The sequence below is a fragment of the Salmo salar genome, chromosome ssa04 (genome assembly GCF_905237065.1).
Source record: "Salmo salar chromosome ssa04, Ssal_v3.1, whole genome shotgun sequence".
Lineage (NCBI taxonomy): Eukaryota > Metazoa > Chordata > Actinopteri > Salmoniformes > Salmonidae > Salmo > Salmo salar.
In genome coordinates, this window is record NC_059445.1 from 18,045,545 (window position 1) to 18,062,193 (window position 16,649).

Here is a 16,649-nt window from a genome sequence, read left to right on the forward strand (position 1 = left end):
CGGCCACGAGCTGTTCACTCACCGTCGGGCAGACGGTATCGGAGCACGAGGTCTGATACCAACAGGCTCAGAGACAGTTTCTATCTACAAGCCGTCAGACTGCTGAACACTTGAACTGGACTGACCACCTGCTCTGATTCTTCGTACCTTAACACACATCCACACTCATACAGACATACACACATCTACACACACACACACATCCACACACACATCACAACTGCTGCTACCAGACTCCTATTATGATTGCTAAATACCTCACAATTTAAACACTTGCCCTCCCCCCTTCCCCAAAACACGTGTAAATATCGGACAATAAATTGTGCCTTCCCGTATTATACTGTTGCTAAAATGCCTATTATATTCTACTGAGCCTTTGACTTTATGTTCCTATTCTTATCTTGTATTATTTCTTATTGTTGTTGCATTGTCCAGAAGGAACCTGCAAGTAAGTATTTCATTGGACCTCGAAGCCAGTTCCACTGCGTTTCTCATTGTTCCCCTCTAATCAGGGACTGATTTAAACCTGGGACACCAGGTGGATGCAATTAATTATCAGGTAGAACAGAAGACCAGCAGGTTTCAGACCTAGTAGGGTAAGAGTTGAATATCGCTGGTGTATACCATGTGTATTCCATACACACGACTAATAAAGCTTGAAACACACACACACACACACACACACACACACACACACACACACTTGCCCTTACATCACACAGGTGTGTCTTGTCTACTCTCTGCAGGGGTGGGTGGGCTCTGTCATGTTATTATTTATCGAGACCCCTCGCGGCTTTCTCTCCCGCCAGCAGCCCCTTTTCCTGTTTCTTTTATGGCCGACAAAAATGAAAAATGAAGTTAATCCACCCTCTCATGTTCCCAGGCTTGAAAAGGCATTTGTGTCCAATCGAAACAGCGGGGAAACGCCTTTGAATCCCTCGCACAACATTCAGCTGAAATATCTCCCCCAAAAATATGATACAACTTAGCAGGTGGCAGCAAGGCGTTTTAACTCTGTTTTTTTACTTCTTCTTTCCTTTCTTTCTTCAACCAAACTTCCTTCATCTTATTCTCATTCAACTCATTTGAGTGAAAATTTGGGCTCCTTTGTAGTTTGTGAAATATGCATATGCAGATGAGTGTGCTGCGTGGGGGTTCGTTTGCGGGTGAGAGGAGAGGAGTCTTGCAGAGAGCAGAGAGGGGTTTCTTTCCGGGAAGTGTTTGAGTCAATGTTAACTGGAGCAGAGAGAGAAATCCTCAAAGATGCTCGAGGCGCTCTGGCCGGAAGCTACAGAACAGCAGGCAGAAAGAGAAGAGCACACATCTCAATAACACAACACACCAGAGGTAACCAGCCTTTATCCCAACACTCCCCAGGCCACGTTCACTTTTCCAACCTACTGCCTCGGTCTCCACATTAACTCTCTGAGTTTAGGAATATTATGTTGTTATTGGACGACATGACCTCAACAACATTGAATTGTCTTCTTCTGGAACTCGAAGTTGTTTGTTTCTGCTGAAAGTGTTTTGTATAACTCTCTTTTCTCTCTCCCTCCCCCCCCAATAGATACATCCGGGTGGCGCTCCTCCCGTCTTCCAGTGACATCAGCAGTCTGTTCAGGACCCGCGTGGTGCCCGTGGCGCTGCCTGACAGCGTGACGTTCAACGAGGTGTTCAGGGCGGCCGCGCCGCACGGCGTCCTCCGGCACAAGACGCTCCGCGTCGACGCCTGCACCGTGGGTCCCGGACGCACCGAGGACTGCCTGGTACATACACACTTACCAACACTCAGTTAACTAAATACAGAGCTGATACTACACCTCCACTGTACAATTACCACACAGCAACATATTGCTTGCTTATGACAACGTCAACCATTACGACTGGGACAGGGTCAAGAATGTGACCAAAGATGGGCAGACGAACTGACAGACACTTTCTCGCACACACTGTGTCACTTTTTGTCATTATCTTTCTCCTGTCACCCTCTCTCTCTCTCTCTTCCGCTCTCTCTCGCTAGGCTGGAGCCCATGTGAGTCTGGGAGAGCTTCCAGTGAGTGGGGATATGACCAGTGTGTGGTACAACCTGTTGACCAGTGAGAGGACCAGAGAGACAGGGGAGGCCAGCCAGGAGAGACCAGGCCCTGGGCCAGAGCAGCACCCTGCGGGGCCCGTGGACATGGTGAGTCCTCCTCCACCACTTCAGACCACTTGACTCTGCCTGCCTCAGTCTACATGTTTCTGGATATGCCCACTTCACTTTGATTGGAGATCAGTTTAAATTCACTGCTGCATGCAGGTTATATTATACAGAATATGTCTTCTATATGTCTTCTGGCAGCACACGAAAGTCAAATGGAAAGTTGTTGTTGTAATTTGACCCCCCTTTTTCTCCCTAATTTCGTGATATCCAATTGGTAGTTACGATCTGGTCTCATCGCTGCTACTCCCCAAACGGCTCGGGAGAGGCGAAGGTTGAGTCATGTGTCCTCCGAAACAGGACCCGCCAGGCCGCGCTGCTTCTCAACACACTGTTCGCTTAACCTGGAAGCGACCCGCACCAGTGTGTTGGAGGAAACACTGTTCAACTGACGACTGAAGTCAGCTTGCAGGCGCCCAGCACGCTACAAGGAGTCGCTAGAGGCAAGGAAAGCGATGAGGCAAGGAAAGCCCCCCCGGGCCAAACCCTGCCCGGCCGCTGGGCAAATTGTGCGCCGCCCTATGGGGCTCCTGGTCACGGCCGACTGTGACACAGCCTGGGATCGAACCCCCGGCTGTAGTGGCGCCTCGTTCCAATATTGTGTTGTGTGTGTGTTGTCAGGATGCAGTGTCGGCCCTGCTGCAGAGGACCTCCAGCGAGTTGGAGGCTGTGGAACAGGAGCTGGCCTTGGAGGAGAAGGAGAGAGCGAGCCAGCTGGACATGGACGGACACCAATGGTACTGACCCACTGTCCCTCACACACTACTCTTTACTGCCATTACAAAAACCATTACTTTCAGTACACACATATCACAGTTGGAGAGGCAGAGCCACCTGGGGATAGACAGAGACCAATGGTACTGACACCTCCCTCACAGATGACACTTTATAACCATTACAAACACCTTTTGACTTGGTGGGAGGTCTGTCGACGTGACCTTGGGCAGGGCGCTTGGTCCTGGTTGATCCTGTGGGTCACACTGGATGGGAGACGGTTAGATGACTGAATGGAATGTAAATGTTGAGTGGCTTCACTGCAGGTAGATTGTATGTTTTAATATTCAATTAAACATTTAAAATATATATATTTTTTTTAACACCTTAGGGGGACATTTTCCTCTCACAAAAACACGTGTACAACATGGCTACATCAACATTTGACTCAAATATACCAGCCAGGCAGGTTGTATTGCATGTAACAATATGGCTGACCCCTGACCTCTCATGACAGGCTGAGCATGCTGGGAGAGGACAGCCCTCAACTGGTCCTCGGACTGGAGGAGGAAGAAGAGGGGGAGGAGGAGAGGAAGGATTCTGTCAAGGCAGAGAAGAAGTTTGCTGGCTCTGGGCAGGCGTACGGAGGGGAGGAGAGGGAGGAGAAGTGTCGAGAAGAGCCAGCCAGAGAGGAAGAGGAGGAGAAAGAAGAGGAGGAGAGGAGATGTAAAGAGAGACGCCCTCAGGCAAATGAAGGACCAACGCTGGTAAGCCACGTGTGCTCTGACACACACACACACACACACACACACACATCCGGCTGAATGAAGATTCTGGCCTCGAGAGGTGTGTTTAATGTGGAACCCAGAGCCGTTAGATCTAGACACACACACACACTTCAAAAAGTCCACTTTTATTTGGTGAACCCACATCTGTGTAGCTGTAATATACTCTAACCTTCTCCAGGTGGATGCGGAGACGAACACAGAGATGAGTGGTGTGGCGGTGAGGCCTAAAGACAGACCCAGCCTGGGACCAGGACCGCGCAGCGCTCAGAGAGGCTTCGTACGGAACAGTATGATCATGAGGTCTCAAACCTTCTCCCCTGGGGAGCGCAACCAGTACATCTGCAGGGTGAGTGGGTTGTATACATACATGCACACACACACACACACACACACACACACACACACACACACACACACACACACACACTGAAATGTGTAAGTACTGCATGAATTTTGCTCTGACAGGATTCACATCTACAGCACACAGAGAGTTAAACAGTTCTTAGAACCCCAGTTGGAACCCCAGTTAAAACCCCAGTTGAAACCCCAGTTAAAACCACAGTTGAAACCCCAGTTGAAACCCCAGTTGAAACCACAGTTGAAACCCCAGTTGAAACCCCAGTTGGAACCCCAGTTGGAACCCCAGTTGGAACCCCAGTTGGAACCCCAGTTAAAACCACAGTTGGAACCCCAGTTAAAACCCTAGTTGGAACCCCAGTTGAAACCCCAGCTAAAACCACAGTTGGAACCCCAGTTAAAACCCCAGTTGAAACCCCAGTTGGAACCCCAGTTAAAACCCCAGTTGAAACCCCAGTTAAAATCACAATTGGAACCCCAGTTAAAACCCCAGTTAAAACCCCAGTTGGAACCCCAGTTAAAGCCCCAGTTGAAACCCCAGTTGAAACCCCAGTTGGAACCCCAGTTGGAACCCCAGTTGAAACCCCAGTTGGAATCCCAGTTGAAACCCCAGTTGAAACCCCAGTTCAAACCCCAGTTGGAATCCCAGTTGGAATCCCAGTTGAAACCCCAGTTGAAACCCCAGTTGAAACCCCAGTTGAAATCCCAGTTGAAACCCCAGTTAAAACCCCAGTTGAAATCCCAGTTAAAACCCCAGTTGAAATCCAAGTTAAAACCCCAGTTGAAACCCCAGTTGAAACCCCAGTTGAAACCCCAGTTGGAAACCAGTTGAAATCCCAGTTGGAAACCAGTTGTGCATTTGTCTGTAAAGTCATGGATATAGAGGCAGCAGTGCCACAGGTTGAGACATGAGGTGTCTGCTGGAACATGCCCAGGGGGTTGACTGCTCAAATCAGACTCTCTGACACTAACTACAGCATCCTTCCTCTGTTGTAGAATAAAAATCTATTTCCTGGACGTTAAAATGGCAACCGGGCCAAATCCGGGGTCGGGTCGCACCTCGAATAGAGGTGTCATTTTTTAGTTACACGCTCACACACAGAAACACACACACCCTCACACACCCCAATACCAGACCAAAGACCAAACAACCACAGAGCGTTCCCACTGTTCTCTACTCTTCCCTCTCTTCCCACTCTCTTCCCTCTCTCTTCATCTCTCCTTCTTCTTACAGTTGAACCGGAGCGATAGCGACAGCTCCACATTATCCAAAAAGTGCCCGTTTGTCCGGAACACCTCGGAGAGACGCAGCCTCAGGGTCAAGAGGGTGAGTGTAACATTTGTTCTCTCTTTATCTTGCATTCGGTTTCAGTTAACTTCATGGGAGTGATTTGGTAAATAAAGGGGGACATTTTAATCAGGCAAAAGAGCACAGATCTTTGCAATAAATACCACGAAACTCATAATCTGAAGAGCAATGTTGAGAATGTTCTTCAACAATGTGCAATATATTCGATACAATACCTCCAATCGAAGTCCAATGTTTTACAAAATATGGCAGCCGATACTGGATAAATGGTCTCGTCCCCCTTCATAACTGGTTGATGATCTGCTGCTACTCTGTGCTGTACTCCACTCCATATTTATTTTGGGTTTAACTACACTGATTGTAATTTCTATATGCTGTCTTCTTCTAATATGTACCACATAATAGCATTTAAAAGAAATTGTATATACGAGTTAAGTTTTGTTATGACCTCTAAATATGCCATTCCATTCAACACTACACTGAATGTCAATGTATCTTTGCCTTCTTTTTTTATTAGAAAATAATAAACATATTATAAAAAACAAAAAACTATGTGCCGTATAAGGAACTAACTATTTAGGCATTGCTCTTTCATTCTCTCTCCCTCCCTCCCTCAGACCCTGTGCCAGCCGGTGGTGGTGCGGAGGCGTGGCGGAGCCGGGGAGACAAACACCCGGACCTCCCTGGACTTGGAGCTGGCCCTCCAGGCTTCGCGAACGCGTCAGAGCCGTCTGAACGACGAGCTCCAGGCCCTGAGGGACCTGAGGGCCCACCTGGAGGCCCTGAAGGCCCGGGGAGAGACGGAGCTGCCTGGGTCCGTGCTGCACGACCACAGGTTTCACAGGCTGCTGGAGCAGGCCGAGAGACAGGCACGTGGCTGGATAGACATATGATAGATACAGTATGCAGATGCATACACACTGCTAATGTCCAGCTGTGATAGAAGGACTAGGCCAAGGCCACTCGACATCACAGTGTTTTGGAATGGTTTGAATGGCACTCAGGATCTGATGGCTTGTGTAAGGATACCCTGTACCTTCTTATGCCCCTCCAAGCACTCTACCATGCTATGATGCCATCAGCCACTCTCACTAATAGCAGCTAACGGCAGTTAATGCCAGGTCTCTGACCCCAGGTTTTCTCTCAAGCTTGATTAGGCACTGAAGAGACTAAATGGCTGTATAATCTTGTGCCGTTCGCTTTCACCTGAAGTGACCCTTTTAAAATAAATAAAACGTTGCCCAGGTCGCAACTTGAATAGTACGATTTGGCGTAAAGAATGAAACCATTAGTTTGCAGAGTCCACAGTCGGAAGACACTGTATCCTGCATTTCAGAGCAACTGAAGTAAAATACTTTCTTGCTCTCACTTTTATGGAATTCTCTCTCGAATCTATCAGTCTCTCTCATTCAATGAACACTTTCTCTGTCTCCCTCCCTCCCTTCGTCCCAGGCGGAGCAGTCTAAGGAGCAGCAGCGTCAGGAGCAGCAGGCTGAGAAGCTGATGAGGAAGGCCTCCAAAGACGTGTGTCGGCTAAGAGAGCAGAGCCAGAAGGTCCCCCTGCAGGTCCAGTCTTTCAGGTGAGACAGACATCCCTCCGTCCAGCCCCTATTCCTTAATGGACAACTACCGTAAATTCCGGACTATAAGCCGCAACTTTTTTCCCACGCTTTGAACCTCGCGGCTTAAACAATGACGCGGCTAATATATGGATTTTTCCCGCTTTCCATTTTTTTTCTTCCAAAAAAACATTCTGTGACGTGCTCAGTTTTTTGGCGGCATGAAGCTTTCATTAGACCAATGAAATTGCCGAACGGGTTAAGGTCAAACAACTTTTTTGTTTACTGTTTAGATTAAATCGAGCGCTCTCAAACTTCCCATCATTCTGATTACGGTAGTCATTTTGTCACCCTCATCATGGCAAAGACACGGAGAAATGCATATGATGCAGCTTTCAAGTTGAAGGCGATTGATCTGGCTGTTGGAAAAGGAAATAGAGCTGCTGCACGGGAGCTTGGTCTTAATGAGTCGATGATAAGACGTTGGAAACAGCAGCGTGAGGAATTGACTCAGTGTAAAAAGACAACTAAAGCTTACTGCTATTTTTTTTTTTTTACTGTGTTAGCCTATTTATTTTGTTACAAGCTGTGTTTCGTTAAAGCCTATTTATTTTTGTTACAAGCCGTGTTTCGTTAAAGCCTATTTATTTTTGTTACAAGCCGTGTTTCGTTAAAGCCTATTTATTTTTATTACAAGCCGTGTTTCGTTAAAGCCTATTTATTTTTGTTACAAGACGTGTTTCGTTAAAGCCTATTTATTTTTGTTACAAGCCGTGTTTCGTTAAAGCCTATTTATTTTTGTTACAAGCCGTGTTTCGTTAAAGCCTGTGTAAAGTTCATTTGTTTCAATGTACCGGTAGGCACCTGCGGCTTATAGACATGTGCGGCTTATTTATGTTCAAAATAATATATTTATTAAATTCAGTGGGTGCGGCTTATATTCAGGTGCGCTTAATAGTCCGGAAATTATGGTATTTGACCATAGGGTTTGAACTGTTTGTATCTTGTCTCGCCATCTTGGATAACTGACCCTACTGGTCATGTAAGCCCTGTTTATACCTGCCGCTAACATGCGTCCTTCGTCCTGTTCTTGTCCTGATCGTGACCTGATCTTGTCTGTTTACACTTAGAAGATCTGATCACAATCAGTTCACAATACGTATTTTAATCGTTTACACCTGTCAAAAAATGTGGGCACAATCAGAATGTGAACAAGATAATGTTAGAACCAGGTATAAACAGGCTATAGTCTCTGAACTTGTTATGCTCCATCCTGATAGGCCTTGATAGGCCTTGATGGTCAGGTTACTGTAAAAGCACTTTGTGAACAACTGCTGGTGTAAAAAGGGTTTTACAAATACATTTGCTTGATTGATAGCCATTTCTTCTCTCTTTGCAGGGAGAAGATGGCCTACTTCACACGAGCTAAGATCAATATACCATCCCTACCGGCTGATGATGTATGATTACATAGTGAAACAATGAAGTATTTTTCCAACTTTTTATAGCAGAGTATTTTAATAGTGTAGTTACTTTGAATGAAAACAATCGAATAGTTTGTACACTATAGTTTATGCATTTGTATAATAAGTTGTAATTGAATACTATCTTGTAAAAAAAAAAAAAGGAACTAAATAATGGCTTTCTTATATCAGGAGAAAACCCAAAATAGAGGTGTTTTGGTACTTGTATTCTGCTCGTGATTTTTCTGTACAGTTTTATAAGGTGTGTTGGAGAGTGGTGTGTGTGTGGGGTGGAGGAGAGAGTGTGTGTGTGTTTGTCGCCCTCTGTTGTCCTGTGGTGGAACTGCACCACAGGGCAGGGTGCGGGGTAGATTGAGTGAGTCTCACTCCCAGTCCCAAATCAACCCCAATCCCCTACCCCCTATGCACTTATGGAGATCTAACAGGATTGGATAGGTGTAAGTTATATGGTAATAACGACACTTTGCCTTCTGCTAGTCTAGATTGAATGTTCACTGTGTTTCTTCCATGTATCCAATCCTCTGATCTCCAGAGGTGTATAGTGGGTAGGGGCTAGGGGTTGATTTGGTATTGGGCATCAGTGTTAGCTAAGTGTGCGTATGTGAGAGAGAGAAGGCGACCTACTACAGTATATCATATATAATGTCTTCTGTCCAAAGCTGGTGCTCTGCTATTTTCTCTCTCTCATTCAGAACAAAACAAACATAAACCTTGTGAATGTAATGTAACTGCTTTTCCACTTCTATATATCTCTGAGATACTGCACTGATACTGTTCTGTGGCTTTATGCTTTTTCACACCGACCCGCCGCAACGCTAATTATTACTGCGTTCACTGGGCTCTAGTCTCAATTCTATAGTTAAATGTTTTGTCAGTTACTAGCCTGGTCCAGGATATGTTTTTGCACAAACTGATCTGGGACCAGGCTATTTTGTAATTCACTCTGCAACTTCATTTGTTAGATTGGTGTTCCTTTCCAACCTGTTTCCCAACTGTTGAAGTATTTATTCAAAGGATGAACATAAAACCTCTGTGTTAATGCCTTTTGTTACAGATAGGTTCTCTGGACTAGAGCAAAGACAATGCAGGAAACATACTGGACCCAAATCATGTAATTTCCAGCCTTCCAGTGTTTTTAAGGGGTCCGAAATAGCACCCTATTCTCTATGTAGTCCACTACTTTTGACCAGAGCCCTATGAGCCCTGGTCAAAAGCACAGAGCCCTATAGCCTTGGTCAAAAGCACAGAGCCCTATGGCCTTGGTCAAAAGCGCAGAGCCCTATGAGCCCTGGTCAAAAGCACAGAGCCCTATGGGCCCTGGTCAAAGCACAGAGCCTTATGGGCCCTATGGGCCCTGGTCAAAGCACAGAGCCCTATGGGCCCTGGTCAAAAGCACAGAGCCCTATGGGCCCTGGTCAAAAGCACAGAGCCCTATGGGCCCTGGTCAGAAGCACAGAGCCCTATGGGCCCTGGTCAAAGCACAGAGCCTTATGGGCCCTATGAGCCCTGGTCAAAAGTACAGGGGTCAAAAGCACAGAGCCCTATGGGCCCTATGGACCCTGGTCAAAAGCAGTGGGCTATATAGAAAAAGTCAAATCAATACTTTTTTGGTTTTATCATAGACATGAAAGCTATAATATTCAGTATACATCAGTTTCTTTGTATAATAATGGGTTGTTATACTCCAGTAATTCATTATATTTATTATTTCTCCAAGGAGTCTCCTGCTCTATTTTTCTGAATAATAGGACAACGATTGACCTTTGTGATTTCTTCTCTTTATTTTGTATCTAATGTTTTGTTTGTGTGTCTGTAAATCAGAGAACAAACAGTATTGTTTTTACTTTGCCTTTTTAACAGCTAATAGCTAAGGAACAACAAGGCTTGTATTCAAAACGCTTCTCAGAGTAGGAGTGGTGATCTAGGATCAGTTTTGACATTTAATTCATAATGAATAAGAAGGGGGACCTGATTCTAGATCAGCACTCTTACTCTGAAACGCTTGAATAGGAGCTAACATCTGATTGAACTGTGAGTATAAACAGTATCTGTGGTATCGTACTTAGTTTGCATAGCTACCCCTGGACTCAAGATATATATGGCACTTCCAATCAAATTTGTTCACATCCGTTTAGTTTACCAATACAATGTTGCCTCACAATATCGACCAGGAAGATGAAAACATGGATTTGAATTGTGGGTAGGCGGAAACTTTATTTTTCCTGTGTATTTATTTTTTGTGTTTGTATTATTTATGTTTTGGTTCTGTACAGACATACCCCCCTCCGGACCTTTTTAATTAGCAACTTATGGATGGTTCAAATGTTAACTCACTGTTTCCCCACTGATAATCAACTAGTTTAGAGACACACACTGATATCAAATATGTTTTACACAACTGACCTACAGTGCCTTCAGAAAGTATTGACACCCCTTGACTTTTTCCACATTTTGTTGTGTTACAGCCTGAATTTAAAATGGATTCAATTGACATTTTGTGTCACTGGCCTACACACAATACCCCGTAATATCAAAGAGGAATTATGTTTTTCGATTTATTTTTTACAAATTAATTAAAAATGAAAAGCTGAAATGTCAATAAGTATTCAACCCCTTTTTTTATGGCAAGTCTAAATAAGTTCAGGAGTATGTGCTTAACAAGTCACATAATAAGTTGCATGGACTCACTCTGTGTGCAATAATAGTGTTTAACATGATTTCTGAATGACTACCTAATCTCTGTACCCCACACATACAATTATCTGTAAGTTCCCTCAATCGAGCAGTGAAATTAAAACACAGATTTAACCAAAGACCTGGGAGGTTTTCCAATGCCTCGCAAAGAAGGACACCTATTGGTAGATGGTTACCAAAAAAAAGCAGACACTGAATATGCCTTTGAGCTTGGTGAAGTTATTAATTACACTTTGTATTGTGTATCAATACACCCAGTCACTACAAAGATACAGGCGTCTTTCCTAACTCAGTTGCCAGATAGGAAGGAAACCGCTCAGGGGTGAATTTAAAACAGTTACAAAGTTTAATGGCTGTGATAGGAGAAAACTGAGGATGTATCAACAACGTTATAGTTATTCTACAATACTAACCTAAATGACAGAGTGAAAAGAAGGAAGCCTGTACAGCAGTGGAGGCTGCTGAGGGGAGGATGGCTCATAATAATGGCTGGAATGGAGTGGTATCAACCACATGGAAACCAAATATCTGATGTGTTTGATGCCATTCCAGCCATTATTATGAGCCATCCTCCCCTCAGCAGCCTCCACTGCTGTACAGAATAAATATATTCCAAAACATGCAGCCTGTTTGCAACAAGGCACTAAAGTAATACTGCAACCAAAAAAATCTACATCTTTTACTTTTGCCTGTATGTATGTACCGTATGTAGTGCCTTCAGAAAGTGTTCATACCCTTTGACTTATTACACATTTTGTGTTACAGCCTGAATTCAAAATATAAAACAATTCTCACCCATCTACACACAATACCCCATAATGACCAAAGTGAAAACATGTTTAGACATTTTTGCTAATTTAGTAAATTAAATATAGAAATATCAAATTTATGTACGTATTCAACCCTCGTGAGTCAATACATGGTAAAATCACCTTTAGCAGCGATTACAGCTGTGAGTCTTTCTGGCAAAAGTCTCTAAGAGCTTTGATTGTGCACCATTTGCCTATTATTCTTTAAAAATTCTTCAAGCTCTGTCAAATGTGTTGTTGATTATTGCTAGACAACCATTTTCAGGTCTTGTCTTAGATTTTCAAGAAGATTTAAGTCAAATATAACTCGGCCACTCAGGAACATTCATTGTCTTCTTGGTAAGCAACTCCGGTGTTGATTTAGCCTTGAATTAACCTTTCAGCAGGACAATAACCTAAAACACATCTCCCAGTGTCTGATGGAAAGCAGACTGAACCAGATTTTCCTCTATTTTGCCTGTGCTTAGCTCCATTATGTAAAAAAAATAATGTATCCTGAAAAACTCCCCAGTTCTTAACGATTACAAGCATACCCATAACATGATGCAGCCAACACTAGGCTCGAAAATATGGAGAGTGATACTCAGTAATGTGTTAATTGGATTTGCCCCAAACATAACACTTTGTATTCATGACAAAATTTATAATATATATAAATAAAATATTGATAACTGAAACAAACAACCTTGTCAGAGTATTTTTGATTTCACATTTATCAAATACAGTATTGGTATTAATTCAAATCATAGAAACATTGGGCTATGGAGGCCTGATTCACTCAGTCTCCTCTGAACAGTTGATGTTGAGATGTGTCTGTTACTTGAACTCTGAAGCATTTATTTGGGCTGCAGCAGAGGGAACTCTTGGTCTTCCTTTCCTGTGGCAATCCTTATGAGAGCCAGTTTCATCATAGCGCTTGATGGTTTTTGCGACTGCACTTGAAGAAGCGTTCAAAGTTCTTGACATTTTCCGGATTGACTGACTATATCTTTGCTTATTTGAGCTGTTCTTGCCATAATATGGACTTGGTATTTTACCAAATAGGGCTATCTTCTGTATACCACGCCTACCTTGTCACACAACACAACTGACTGGCTCAAATGCATTAAGAAGGAAAGAAATTCCACAACTTAACTTTTAACAAGGCACACCTGTTAATTGAAATGCATTACAGGTGACTACCTCATGAAGCTGGTTGAGAGAATGCCAAGAGTGTGCAAAGCTGTCATCAAGGCAAAGGGTAGCTACTTTAAAGAATCTTTGTTTAACACTTTTTTGGTTACTACATGATTCCATATGTGTTATTTCATAGTTTTGATGTCTTCACTATTATTCTACAATGTAGAAAATAGTAAAAATAAAGAACAACCCTGGAATGAGTAGGTGTGTCCAAACTTTTGACTGGTACATTAACTACCTACTACTGTAAATAATGGCCATAATACATTATTTACGGCACACGTGACAACCAACCACTATCAGCCAAGGTGTTTTAGTCGTCAAACACTGAGTTACTAGTCATTCAGATAGTGGTTGGTTGTCACGTGTGCCGTAAATAATTTATTATGGCCATTATTTACAGTAGTAGGTAGTTAGAAATGATTTAAAGAAACTGACTCCACTCAGCAACTGGCATGTGGTATGACATGAATCCACAAGAGGGCGCACATGAACCACCAATGCATCTTTCTCTGTTACACATCTTGACAGATGAGAGAGATTACATTATGCAACAGATATGAATACCTTGAAGCCCCCAACAATGTTTAATTTATTATTAATCCACATACCTGGTTGATGCACCACTGTCTTGGTCCTTTGCCTCTCCTCTTCTTCACCAATGAAGGACCCTCCCCCAGACTGTCTTGGCGACTTTAGCCGAAGTTCCACCCCCCTCTCCAGCCGATGGTCTGTTGGCCAGGCGGGCTTGCCTCAGCATCACAGCCCGCTGTCTATTCCGTTCGAACTTGGCTCTCATAGTGGGGGACAGATCGCAGTTCTTGGCTTTGGATTCCGAAGGAAGAGAAGCAGCATGATCATTCATCGGCGTGGGGGGCTCCAACAGATCCATCCCAAAACGCAGGACTGGAGCTAGCTAGCTGTTACACTAGATAGATAGATAGATAGATAGATAATAATTATAATAGATAGATAGATAGATAGATGTTACACTAGATAGATAGATAGATAGATAGATAGATAGATAGATAGATAGATAGATAGATAGATAGATAGATGAGATAGATAGATAGATAGATAGATAGATAGATAGATAGATAGATAGATAGATAGATAGATAGATAGATAGATAGATAGATGTTACACTAGAGAGATAGCTAGCTGTTACACTAGATAGCTGTAGGTTACACTCTCCAGTGTCTTGGAAATTGCAATACATTGAAGATGTTTAGCAGAAAGAGAGCTGGCAGGGTTGAAAGAAGGGCAGAGATGTTTTGGTCTTGTTTTTTAGCCGGTGCACAGTTGTTAGAGTGGCAATCCACCTGTGCGTTTGTACAAAAACAAAACCACATCTTAACCGTTAACTGTCACTACTAGAAAAACATGTTGAACAAATGATTTCACTGTCAATTACTAACAACTCTAATAAGAACTTCCAATATCATTTTTTGTTTCAACTTTATGTTTAATTAGGAAATTACAGAACTCTACCAGGCGTTGAGAAGTCAAGAGGTTCATATTGGCAGTGCTATATTAGAATTGCAATTTGCATAACATTTTTGCTTGTAAAAAATATATCTTGAGGCAGCACTTTGGAGAGGCAATCTCATCAACAATCCCATTAGGATACTTCTATGAAACCTTACCAAGACAGTCAGAGAGCTGCTTGGATTATTGGGTTAGACTGAACAAAGCAATTGACCTTGCCAATGAGTGCTTGCAAAGACAGGGAAAAAGAGTGGATGATCCAGGTCACGAGGTGACCATGATGTTTGTTAAGCACTGCCCTGATCCGGCACTATATGCCACTCTTAGGTGCAGGCCTATTGAAAATTGGACCGTTGGAGATTTGCAGGCAATGATTGACAGCCATCACCGAGACAAACAATCAGCCAGACACAGGGCGCAAAGTACTGCCAAGGTAGAAGTTGTGATGACCCCCAACGCTTGGTGTATGACTCAACAACAAGCAGTCGGTCAAAATAATTCAGCCACACCCACTAACAGTGATCAGGCTCCATTGAACAAAGTGATTTCTCTCCTGGAAAAGCTCCTGTCAACCCAGGAACAAAATCAAAGGAGAACCTCAGCCAGAACGCCACAAACTAATACTGCTGCTGGGCCCTGTAGAATTTGTAAGGCCTCAGACCATTCAACTCAGTCGCACTGCTTTAAGGAGGGGTTATGTTTCAAGTGTTTCAACAGCCTCTCCCATAGGTTGTTTGGCGACCGTTACGAAAATTAAAGAGAACGTTGGGTTACGGATGTAACCTTGGTTCTACTGAGTAGAGTAAAAGGGTCGCCAAGCTTTCATGGGGTTCAAGTGAAGTAATAGACATTATTATGGAACGCCGTTTGGGTCTTAAAGCACGTGGTCAAAACGCAATATTTTTAATGCTAGTTCAAGTGAAGATTCTTTTCACTGTGAAAACAACCTCTACCATCAGATAGCTGAAAAGAGAAGGTTCAGTGAGTAACTCAGTTGAATAGTCAAACAGTCTTACAATTCTTCACCTTCCCTGGTGGTCTAGTGGTTAGGATTCGGCGCTCTCACCGCCGCGGCCCGGGTTCGATTCCCGGTCAGGGAACTACTTATTTTCTTCATTCTCAGTCGTGTAACCGCATACAGATTGTAACACAGCTAGAACACAGCTAGTTATCAAAATCGAAAAGGTAGCTAATCGTTTTTGAATGGGTGAAAGGGAAGCGTGAACAGTATTGAACTGTAATGATGACAAATTATGCGTACAAAAATAAATAAAAACAAATCATATTCAAAAAAGAAAAAAGTGCTAATGAAATACTGCAGTTAATATAAAAGTAAAGTGTGCGCCCCCTCAGGTTTAAGAACAGAATTATTTCTTTAATAATATCAGAGCAGAGTGGCGCAGCGGAAGCGTGCTGGGCCCATAACCCAGAGGTCGATGGATCGAAACCATCCTCTGCTAGTTCTTTTTCACCATCTCCGCAACCAAAATGTACCAACACCTCGACAACCAACCAGAGACAGCACCACTACGAAGAATTTACCAAGAATTGGCCAATACGAATAGAGCTACAGATGTGCACATAACCCAGAGATTTTATTTGACACCTGCTACATTAGCACGGTTACCCAGGTGTGGCTGAATCGAAACTATCCTCTGCTAATATTTTCACCATCATGTGTTGTGGTGTATTTATACATCGTATGTTATATTAATGATATTTTTAAGGGAATCGATAGAAAAATGCCTGTATTGAGCCTAGCTACCTGACATGCTAGCGATCCACATCATTCTGGCCAAACGCTACGCTCACTAGCCTTTATTTTCCATGGTGAATGTATAAAGCGATCGATATAGTAGCGGAATTACATACAAGATTAGTCGTTTCGCAACACACCCGTAAGTGCCAAATGTATTATTATGTTCGTTTCAAAGGTTTAATGAAAAAAATATCGCCCAACGTGGGGCTCGAACCCACGACCCTGAGATTAAGAGTCTCATGCTCTACCGACTGAGCTAGCCGGGCCTATCAATGTTACGTATTTGCAGATGATTTTGAAAGGAGGGCG

General features: G+C 43.4%; 1 protein-coding gene and 2 non-coding genes across 4 annotated transcripts in view; 2 read left to right on the forward strand and 1 right to left on the reverse strand.

Moving 5' to 3' along the window:
* The window catches only part of LOC106602439 (protein WWC2), a 49,149-nt gene extending 38,139 nt beyond the window's left edge, over positions 1-11,010 (forward strand). For both annotated transcript variants that reach the window (XM_045716632.1, XM_045716633.1), the window contains exons 16-24: positions 1,568-1,766; positions 2,021-2,182; positions 2,822-2,937; positions 3,432-3,681; positions 3,881-4,048; positions 5,294-5,386; positions 5,986-6,237; positions 6,821-6,948; positions 8,327-11,010. In XM_045716632.1, coding sequence (XP_045572588.1) covers positions 1,568-1,766; positions 2,021-2,182; positions 2,822-2,937; positions 3,432-3,681; positions 3,881-4,048; positions 5,294-5,386; positions 5,986-6,237; positions 6,821-6,948; positions 8,327-8,393 — 1,435 coding nt within the window. In that variant the 3' untranslated portion in view covers positions 8,394-11,010. The remainder of the gene's footprint in view (positions 1-1,567; positions 1,767-2,020; positions 2,183-2,821; positions 2,938-3,431; positions 3,682-3,880; positions 4,049-5,293; positions 5,387-5,985; positions 6,238-6,820; positions 6,949-8,326) is intronic.
* Positions 11,011-15,609: 4,599 nt separating this feature from the next.
* Positions 15,610-15,681, forward strand: trnae-cuc (transfer RNA glutamic acid (anticodon CUC)). The gene has a single exon. It is a non-coding gene; the product is annotated as a tRNA-Glu (tRNA).
* Positions 15,682-16,533: 852 nt separating this feature from the next.
* On the reverse strand, positions 16,534-16,606 carry trnak-cuu (transfer RNA lysine (anticodon CUU)). The gene has a single exon. It is a non-coding gene; the product is annotated as a tRNA-Lys (tRNA).
* Between the last annotated feature and the right edge of the window lie 43 nt (positions 16,607-16,649).